At 42.1% G+C, this 10611-nt stretch overlaps 1 protein-coding gene across 1 annotated transcript in view; it reads left to right on the forward strand.

Moving 5' to 3' along the window:
- The window catches only part of mical3a (microtubule associated monooxygenase, calponin and LIM domain containing 3a), a 61813-nt gene extending 51244 nt beyond the window's left edge, over positions 1-10569 (forward strand). Inside the window, exons 42-45 of the mRNA XM_078282841.1 lie at positions 1252-1302; positions 6760-6859; positions 7926-7999; positions 8211-10569. Of these exons, the coding sequence (XP_078138967.1) occupies positions 1252-1302; positions 6760-6859; positions 7926-7999; positions 8211-8395 (410 nt within the window). The 3' untranslated portion in view covers positions 8396-10569. The remainder of the gene's footprint in view (positions 1-1251; positions 1303-6759; positions 6860-7925; positions 8000-8210) is intronic.
- Positions 10570-10611: the final 42 nt, after the last annotated feature.

The following is a 10611-nucleotide window of genomic DNA, read 5'->3' on the forward strand; positions in this document are numbered from 1 at the left end:
AGTCTTTAATTAGAATTTGGCCTTTTGTCCCTCTGACTAAATAACAGTTAATTTTTCAATTGTCTTTCTAATCGAATGTTTGAAGATGTTTTAACCTGTTTACTACTCTACTCTTTTAAAGGGTTGTATAAAGGTACTTATACATTACCCAAACAGCACAAAAGAAGATCAGGTATTAGATTTACTGTAGTTTCTTTTTTTTTTTAAACACCATTTTTAACACTGTTATGTAGGTGCCATCTGTGGTGACACACTGCAACAGTTCTCCATCCTTGAACATTTTGATCTTTGTTCGTTCATAACATGTCCGTCATCGTCCGTCCGAGCTGCATGCGATCAGGAGAATGTGTGTCCCGACATAGATTTGTGTGTATTCATTCTGGATGTGGTTTTGTCTCAATGTGGAGAGTTTCTGTTCTCTAATCAAGACTCGGATCACGTTATTTTATTCTAAATACCTTGACAATGTAAGAAACCAGATTTGAATTGGTTTTGCAGGTGCACAATCCCTTTATGAAAAGCTGAAAATATTTTCTGCAAATATTTGCTATGGCTGAGTGACATGATGGGGATACTTGCTGAGTTCTTACCCATTACAAACTCAACTATTTGGTATTGTTGGAAGTACGTAACAGCAATCCAGAGTCATTTCTGACTTCATCTATATTACTCAAAGGTCACACTTTACACTCAGTTGCCCTTTTAGTCTGTGTAATGATTATTAAAGCACTACATCATTGTAAGCGACCATTGGTACATGGTTTTGGATATTACATAATGGAATGGGGAAGTTATTTTCCCCTTCTGTGATAAAAATCCCTTCCTATCCTCATTACAACTTTGTAAGATTAAATTAAATTTCATACAATAATATACAATTGACAGTTTGTTCTCAGAAAGAGTGGCTATGTATAAAACACCACTCCTTCAAATTAAGCATACAGAGCCAGTAAACAGCAATACAGCAAATCTATGTAGCAGTCTCATCATTTTGGGAAATGCCATGTAGTTCTGCAAAAGCTATTCTTTACTGCATTATGCACCGTGGTGAGTACTGATGGACTCTCTTTGTTCTGTGTGTTGCTGCAGTGTGTATGTGTGTGTGTCTGTGTGTAGGTGTGTGTGTGTAGGTGTGTCTGTGTGTTTGCAAGAACATGCATGACTTTGCTGTTGTTGGAGAATTTTGTGTGCGTGCCCAGTTTGGGGCTGTGTGAAATAACTCCTATCTCTAATATATCCCTGTCGTTGTAGACTATTGGGGAGATTCTAATTACAGTGAAATCCTGGACTTGCATCTGGGCGGTATGTATTTCAAATCTGTCGCTTTCAACTAACTAACCTAATGGCTAACCCAATCTGTCCTTCTCCCCTTGACTACTTGAGCTTTGTACCCCTTACATCTACCCTGGTTGGCTGGCTGGCTGGCTGGCTGGCTTTAGCCTTGCTGCAATACTTTCTGCTCCTTTGCCCCCACCGCCCCACCCCACCCGCTCTGATCTCGCCAGTTCAAGCACCACTTGCATCAAATAAACATCACACACTTGCCTCATGTTGTCCTCTTAAGACCCCCTTTGATCTCTTTAAGTGATGTGGTCTTAACATTTTTGGTTTGTTGATTCTGATCTGGTCTTGCATGGATGTTAGGAAAGACACATTTGTACAATTTGGACTTCAACATCAAGCTCAATTATCATCCAATTGTAATTAGATTTTATTGAACAAAATTAACAGATGAAGTTCGACCTTTGACAGTTATTGGAAATTTACATACAGAAGGGACACATGTTGGAGCATGCACACACGCATACATACAAACACACACACACACCTTGGAAAGTATTGTATTATAATTTCCCCTTGACTGACCCCTACTAAACCGCTGGCCTGGCTCCTGATAACCGGCTTCCCCTCACAGCTGTGTGCTGCTGTAGTTTCGTCCTGTAGTCCTGGCTACGGCTCCCCTGACTCTCTCATACCTGCTCAGTTGCATAACTGCCCCAGTGTGTGTGTGTGTTGTGTGCTGCTGAGAAGCGGCGTTGCGACCCTTGACCCCTAGCCGTCCTGTCTAAACTGTGATTGGCCAGCAGTAACCGAGTGTCCCCCCCACGTCCCATAGTGGATGAGACGTCTTGTGGTGTCTGGTGTTTTCTCTGTGGTAGACTGTAGCCTTTGTTTGAATATGACTGAAATGCATCCTTTCCTCCTAAACCTAGCTTTGTGTTAGACAACTAGGTTTGTTTATTGCAATCATTTCTGGTTCAGTGACAGTGAGGTGAGGAAAAGGTGCATTTCCAAGTATTCGAGCAGGGCCTGTGCTTCTCTGTGGTTCTGTCCCGCTGGTTGTTGTTGTCACTCATCAGACAGGAGATTGCGTGGAGTTTTGTCAGGGAGAGGTGCATACTAACCCAAAAGAACAGAAATATGGTGTTGTGTCAATTCTTCTAACCTCTCCCGAAAGCTGTTTACCTAACTGGTTGATCAGGCATGATGATCCAGTTGCAATCAACTCAACTCTAACCCGTTTGAGTTAAATCTCTAAGTCTGATACGGCTTCTTCCATTGCATGCGGTAAGTATGTGTGAACCCTGAAAGCAATGGTTTGGCATCTTGCTTTGAATGTCATAACTGGGTGCGGTGTGTCTCGAGACTTTGGGATGAATTATGGAGGAGGAATGCTGCCTATGTAGGTGGATTTTTGTCAGTGTTACTTTGTGTTACCGTGTTTGGTGGAGTGATAAGGAATGGTTGCATTTTGACTGAATACCCTTCAACAGAGGCTAGATGTATGCTTTATCAGTGTGGCGGTGTTCAGGCCTGCAGGGGGCGCCAAAAGCTAAAGCCAGGGAGTCTCTTTTATAGGTGGTCAGGAGCTGCTGCTGCTGCTCTAGCAACAATACATTATCTCTGTTTATTACTTTAATAATCTTCAATAATTGCCAGCGTTTTTATAATTCACTGTAGCTCAGTGCTACAGATGCATTTCATAGTCATGTTTTTATGATTCGCCGAAACCATAGGCCTTAAAATCTTAATGGCACTCAGTTGTTAGGGCATGATAGCCAAGTTTGTTTCAAAACAGATATTCCACATTGCAGTTTTCCCAACAACCTTTCACTTTTTTTTTCTCTGTGATAGTCCCTTGTAGTAATTATCCAACATTTCACACTCCCCAGCTCTTTCACTTTTCAGTCTGTGCGTAACAGTGTCAGTTTCCTCTGTCATGTGATGATACATAATCCTTTCTCCTGTGTTTCTATCAGAATCTGTTTCCCCCAGTTATCTCCATTCAGGTTCCCCCTTCCATTTTTAGTTATTTTTATATCACTTTCTACTTATTTTCCCGTCTTAATTTTGAGGAGATGGTTTTATTATGCTAGCAACTACTCACTATCCGTGATCTCATTTTCTCTGAGAATAATAATATTTGGAGGTTCAGAGTATTGGTACATACTCGAGGAAAAAAAAAAATCCTAATTTGCACTTCAAAAGTAGCCACACTTCAAAAGTAGGCACACTCAACAAATTTGAGTGCGGCGCTTTAAACGGAGCTCATGTAGTGTTCACCTGGAGGAGCTGAAACATCTTTAAAGATGAAGTAATTATCTTCTACGGGGGAGATGCGGTTCTCCTCTAGTGATCAATAATGGCTTTTATAATGGGATTAATCCATTTGGTGGAGTCTTGTAAACACCAGACCGTGTTAGTCCCTCTCCAGACAGAGCTGACGGCGGACGGTCACGTTCCCACCTGTTTGAAGAGTACAGATACAACAGCTACAGATGAAAGATCAAACAGGAGGATTATTTTCCCTCTCCCTCCTTTTAAGATTTCTTTCTTTCCTATTTTTACTCTCCTTTTTCCCCCCTCCCTCCCTCCCTCCCTCACACCGCACACAGCTGATCTCTCCCATCTCCTCTCTCCAGGTGATTTGTCTTCTCCCTATCATAGTGCTCTCGCCCTTTTTTTGATTTTCTCCTCGATGTTCTCTCTTCCTCATCGCCCCTCTCTTTCCCCCCGCTCCTCCGGCCTCTCTGTGTCCTCTGCACTTTTTTTTTCTCTCTCTCTCTCTGTCTGTAACTTCTCTACTCTCCCTCCTCCATTATTTCCGCACTTCTTTCTCTCTTCTTGGCCACCATTACACCCCACCCACCCACCCACCCACCCACTTTGCTCCCTCACACTGTCTCCCTTTATCTTGTGGAAGTTGAGCCCTTTGTGGGGATTCCTCGCCGAAGACCTCTCTCCTTCTGCCCCTGCTGTTCCCCTGAAGGTAACGTAACCTCGCCGCCTCCGCTGACGGTTGTGGCGGGTTACCATGGCAACCGTAAGGATCTGCAGAACCCCCCTCCCCGTCCCACCCTTCCTTCCCCGCCGGGTCACCTGCCAACCTCTCCTCCTCTTCCTGTCCTCGTCCCTTTGTGTGTGATCAGGCTCAGTAGATTTCCCCCAAACTCAGTGAAGTGTTCAGGCGTTCGTCCCGAGGAAAGAACTTTAGTATATTCATTAAAAACGTTGCGAAATGCATCGTTTAGAAACAGAAAACATGCAAATAGCATCGCTGGATACTGTAAGACTAAGTTAACCTTGTCAACATTAGGTTCACAGAATGCACACTGTGCCAGAATATAACATATTTTGGAGATGGTGGTCTTCTGTTTCTTTTTTTTTCTCTTTTATTTTTAAGTACCATAACAGCACACAGAGACTTGATGATATTCTTAATCTTGGCTGCGTTGTTTGAGTCAACAGTTTAATATTTCAGTTGGCTTTTTAGCTGCCTTCTACACCACTTGTGAGGATTAACATGTTTTGAGATTAGCTGTCTCTAGCCTATAGCTCAACAACACATCACAAAAGCCTCCAACCCAAATCACAGAATACATTTAGCTGTGATGTGCTGGAGTATCCTCATGTAACCCCACAAGCATAGCAACACTGAAAAAGGAAGAAGATATTTGATGTTTCTCTCATTATTAGTGGGTAGCTGCAGTCAGTTAAAGGGGAAACTACTCTGCTGTAGTGTGTGTGCGTTCAATCAACAGCATGTTATCTGTTTGCTGTTCAACTAATGGAAAATGAATAGTTGTACAATTATGCACAACTCTAGTTTTTCAATTTTTTAGCAATTCTGCCCCAAAGCTTAGGATCAACGTTATAGGTGTGTGAAGTAATCATGAAATAATAACAGAAATGAGTGATGAACACCTGAGAAATTGCTAGCTCACGGGCAAGTTTGCAGTTCAAAGAGTGAGAAATTTGCATGGTGTGAAGATTTGTTATAAATATTCTAGTCCTAGACAAAACAAGGATGAAAAATTAATGGATCATCTGGTCTGTTCCCGTATCTAACACCTGTCAGTGGAAATTCTGCCTGAGCTTCTAATCTATGTAGAGAAAAATGCTTTTGTTTTTTGTATGCGATCTGGTTTTTCTTTTTTCTTTTTTTTTTTTTATTGCTGTTGTTGTGTTCTACCTGTGGCTCTTCTCTCCTTTGTGCTTGGAGCCTTGGGCTGAGGGGTGCTGGCGGTGGAACAGATTGAAATAGAATAAGAGACAAAAAACAAAAAGAACACCCGTTGCAGGATACGTTGGAAGCTCAACCTTGCTTTTTTATAATTCCTCCTCTGTCTCCACGTTGTGTTCTTCCCCTGTGCGAGGAACTCTCTCCCCAGCTTTGCCTCTCTCTCTTGTCCCTTGTCTGTTAATTAGCGAAAGCCGGCCCCCGAGACCACAGCCATGCGATTTATGTGTGTACGATGTTTTTCCTTTTCGTTTTGCAAGAGCCTCCTCTTCCCCAGCTAAGTATGTCACGCTGCATCGAGGTTCGCCTTCCGGTGTTTCATTGAAACCGCTTGGCTCCACCTGCTGCAGTCAGATAATGAGAGAGGGAATGTGACGCCACAGCAGCGGCAGACCTTTCTAAGCATGCCATGTGGACTGGTCTCCTCTGTAGAGTTGGGACTGCAGGAAAAGTCTGTGGCTGACTGATTGCGCTGATTGCGATACCTGCAGTACTGCAATGCATGACGCCAGTAGTACTGAACATGCTTCTCCCTGAGGCAGACTCAATAGAGGAGTGTGAACTTCGCTATTGGTCTCAATGATAAACCATCCCATGTACATTTGACCTTGTAATTGACTATGTAAAGAGGGGAGAATAATTCATGGATTTTTTTTTTTTTTCTCCCCTCGAACCGCTCAGCATAAATAGGATCTGACAGGATTTTATTTCTGCTGGTGGGTCAATATGTGGGCAGTGGGAGGATGAAGAATTTCCATAGGTCCTTGGGTATAGTTCTGTGTTATGTCTTGGCTGCTTATTGGCCTTTTTTGACTTGCCACCCACTCTGAAAGGGAAAAAAAAAAAAGATAGGAGGAGGCGATTGCTTCCATAGCAGCTGTGTCTGACACCAAGTCCAAACTGGGTAACACAAACTCTCAACTTTGCAACAACAGGTATTGGCTGTGTGAGAGTGAGAGTATATATGTGTGTGTGTATGTGTGTGAGTGTGTGCGCACACGGACCAAAGTTGATACCTGTATCTCCGCGCCATCTTCTGTGCGTCATCAGCAGGATGGCCCGACTGAGCACGTTGGTGTCGAGTCCATCCTGCCACCTCACCGTGCCTCAGCGAGGACATCCTGGCTTGGCTTTCATTTGCACATTGCCTGCGTCGGTCCGTGTGTGAGTCAGATTCAGTGTCGCCCTCTGGCCGGCCGACCCCTCACTCCCACTCTGTCCTCCCTCCTTCCCTCCAGGCATGGGCAAGAAAGACGATCCCAAGCTAATGCAAGAGTGGTTCAAGCTGGTGCAGGAGAAAAACGCCCTGGTGCGCTACGAGTCGGAGCTCATGATATTGTAAGCACATAACTGAAATCTTGAGATCGATGCGCTTCTAGTTGTTTTGCCAGACGTGGACTAAACTTAGTCATACAAGAAGTGGTTTCAGTCGAGCGATCTGATTGGTCAAAGATTAGTTCCAACTGTGCTGATAATCTCCATAAAGCACGGCTCGCTGTCTTTTATTGGTTGCTAAGCCAACTCTTGGTCGGATAATGTAATAAGTTCAAGTTCATTTATTTATATAGCCTTTTATCACAAGCATGTCTCAAAGGACTTTAGCCTAACTAGATCTAACTGAATGATGTAACACAAACACAAGGAAGCAGAACAAAGCACAAGCAAATTTTAATAACTTGTCAAACTGTAACAAAAATATAAATCTAAATGGGTCAAAAATTGAGTAAAACCTGTTAATGCAATACATTTCCAGATAATGTAACAACATGACATTATTACATTATCAGGTAATTATTACTTAATAAGGGGTGTAACATTTTTAACTGATGATGTAATAATAATATTGAGTAATAATGTGATATCTTGTAAGAATAAGAATATTACATTACTGTATTATTATGTCATCTGTTAAAATACGTATAATGATGTAATAACAGTATCGAGTAATAATGGAATATCTTGTAAGAATAAGAACAATATTACATTATTAGTCAGCATTATTATGTCATCAGTTAAGAATATGTTTCACCCCTTATTGAGTAATAATTAATTGACAATGTAATAATGTGATGTTAATACATTATCTGGCAATTTATTGCATCACAACAAGCATCACATCTGACTAATGATGTAATATTCTTATTCTTACAGATATTACATTATTACTCAATATTGTTATTACGTCATCAGTTAAAATTATGTTACCCCTTGTAGGTAATAATCACTTGAGTAATGTAATAATGTAATGTTATTACATTATCCGACAATTATTACATTATCAGTTGCCACAACACTGCTTGAAATCTTTTCAGAAATGCTGAAAGCTGTGATTCACCAGTGAAAGGAACCTTACTGTCTGCTCTCTCTCTCTCTCTCTCTCTCTGCCTTCCTTTTTGTCCCTAAGTGCCAGAGAGCTGGAGCTGGAGGATCGTCAGAGCCGACTGCAGCAGGATCTCAGGGAGCGAATGGCTGTGGAAGGTGAGTACTGAAATCTTAATTAGCTTTCTCCCTTGTCCCCATAGCTCTAAGCTGCTCTCTTGTCTCTGTGTATCATCTCTTCTCTCTCTCTCTATTTCTCTCTCTGTCTTTTCAATTTTCCCACACGCACTCATGCTCCTTCCCCCGTCTTTCTCTTTTTTTCTTCCCCTCTTAATCCCTCACTCTCCCCTTCTCTTTTTTTTGTTTTCAGACCACCTAAAGACGGAGAAGGAGCTGGCTCAGGAGAAGCAGATCCTGAACGAGATGTTGGAGGTGGTGGAGCAGCGCGACTCCCTGGTGGCCCTGCTGGAGGAGCAGAGGCTCCGGGAGAAGGAGGAGGACAAGGACCTGGAGGCCGTCATGCTTTCCAAGGGCTTCAACCTCAACTGGGCCTGAGGGGTTGGCGAACCAAGTCCCGGGGGAAAAGCGGAATATGGTCATCCAGGGTCCGTGATCAGAGCGGTCTATGTTTTCCTCTGTGATGAAGACGGACACGGGCCCCTTCGGTCCTACTGTCACACCTGCAGCAGTGAATGTGTAGAGTTTCTCCCCCCCCCCCCACACACACACTATGGCTGTCACTGACATTGCAGTTGAAGCGGTCTGTAACGTTTACATATCCCAGTTATCACCTCGCCTCACTGTCTCTCTACGGGCGGGAAAGACGGGTACAGTCGCAACTTGATCGTCGCAAGGCTTGAAGCGGACCCTCTCGAACAAGGGGGGGGACCTCGGGAGAATGTTTTGTAAGACTTTGAGTTATTTCGATCTCGATCATCTAAAGGGAAGAATGCGGTTAGGTCCTGCTGATGTAAAGGAATTGTAAAGATTCGTGTTTTTGTGTATAGCTGTGTAGAGCGTCACGTTTTCAGTGGTTGAGGGTGGGTTTTTTTCCGGAAAGGACTGCTACAGAGGTGTGTTGAAATACCGGAGGGACGAGGCGGTCTCACACTCTCCGGGTCTCCTGTTCAGCGGTGACTTCTGACTGTGGGAGGGACTTCCTCTGCTGAGGCTGCCTTTCTGTCCAATCACAAACTGGCTTCCATTATCCTAAGGAGTCACGAGGAGGCCATGAAAAACTCATTTTACTATTTTTTTCCCCCTCTCACAGAGTGTTTTGTGAGTCGACACTAAGAATCCGTTGAATCTGGCCACGTGTTTTTTTTTTAATGTATTTATTAGCTTTGTTTGCTTTTAACAGATAAACAATTTTTGATTTTCGTTTCATATCCTCTGCATTCACAGGAGAGTGCCCAGAATCTCATTAACTTGCACTTATGTCTACTCCTATTGAATACTCCATCACCTATAAGCCATTGCATGTCAGGAATGAAGACTGCAGGCTCATAAAAATGAAAAAAAAAAAAAAGTGCATCTACATTGTGTTACATTGTCTTTTGACTCTGAAAAACACTAGTGAGCACAGCTAAGGCTTAGAATACCTAATAATATATATATATGGACACTTCGGCTTCTCACTTGACACTTGCATTGGTCTGACTGTGAGCGAGTGTGTAACGATGGGGCCTCTCCGTTAGACGCCATCCACTGTATATCATACCGACCGTCATGTTTACAATCACTTGTCCATATTCTATATTGGATGTGTAAAGTTTCAATATTCCTAGTATAGTTAACGGTGGCAAGATAAACCAACTGTTGAAGTGATTCATCTGGGAAGGAATTGTCTTTTCAGGTTCCTACTGTGTAATGGTGTTAACATTGTGATGTCATCATTTACGAAGCTGATTTCTCTCTGTTGTCGACGGGAGAAATCGGTGTAGCACACATCGCTCATTTAGTGCCACAGGACTGTCTCCGCTGGTGGATATGCTGCAATATTAAAGGAATAAACCACAAGAGCTTACACACTACACAAGAACTTACATCAGTATATGGCAGTGTTAATACTTTGCCCTTGAACAAGATGCCTTTTTCATTTCATTGTCGATACTTTACAGTTTTCAGATTTTATTTTAATTTTTTTCTCTTGAGTTTACTTGTTTTTGAGGTATTCACGTTTGCGTTTCCCACTGGAAGTCAGCGTTTTTGTTTTGTCTTTTTTTTTTTTTTTTAATCAAATACTTTTATACAACAGGTCTTCAAACAAACAGCAGATTTTAAATGTAGAGCTGAAGAGATGCAAGAGGCGCTATGAACAACTTGCATTCGATCTGCAACAACAGGAACATGTCGTTTATCTGTTGGGCATTTGAATCTAATAATAGCCTTTTTGACAAACAGTAAAAATCCAGGTGGTCTCTGTTTTACAGCACAGAAACATTAGAGCAAGAGGCTTTATTTATGACTTGGTATGAGCTGTGAATAAAAAGTTACACGATTTCAAGGCTTTGTTGTTTTAGATGGTGTGTGATAAGTTTGACATGATTGTATTGATATTTATTAACATGTGTGCAAAACTGTATTATATGTAAAGAAAAATGAACCCTAATTTTTAAAGTGTTCTGTTGACACATGACCTGTAATGTAAATGCTTCATGTAGCTAAAATGCATAGGGGTGTTGGATGTATGCTGAAATGGCAATAAAACAATGCAGTTGTTCTTTTAACTCATCTCCCTATCTTTCTTTGTCCATACAATGTTTTTTTGG

This window comes from Centroberyx gerrardi, chromosome 4, assembly GCF_048128805.1.
Source record: "Centroberyx gerrardi isolate f3 chromosome 4, fCenGer3.hap1.cur.20231027, whole genome shotgun sequence".
Classification (NCBI taxonomy): Eukaryota; Metazoa; Chordata; class Actinopteri; order Beryciformes; family Berycidae; genus Centroberyx; species Centroberyx gerrardi.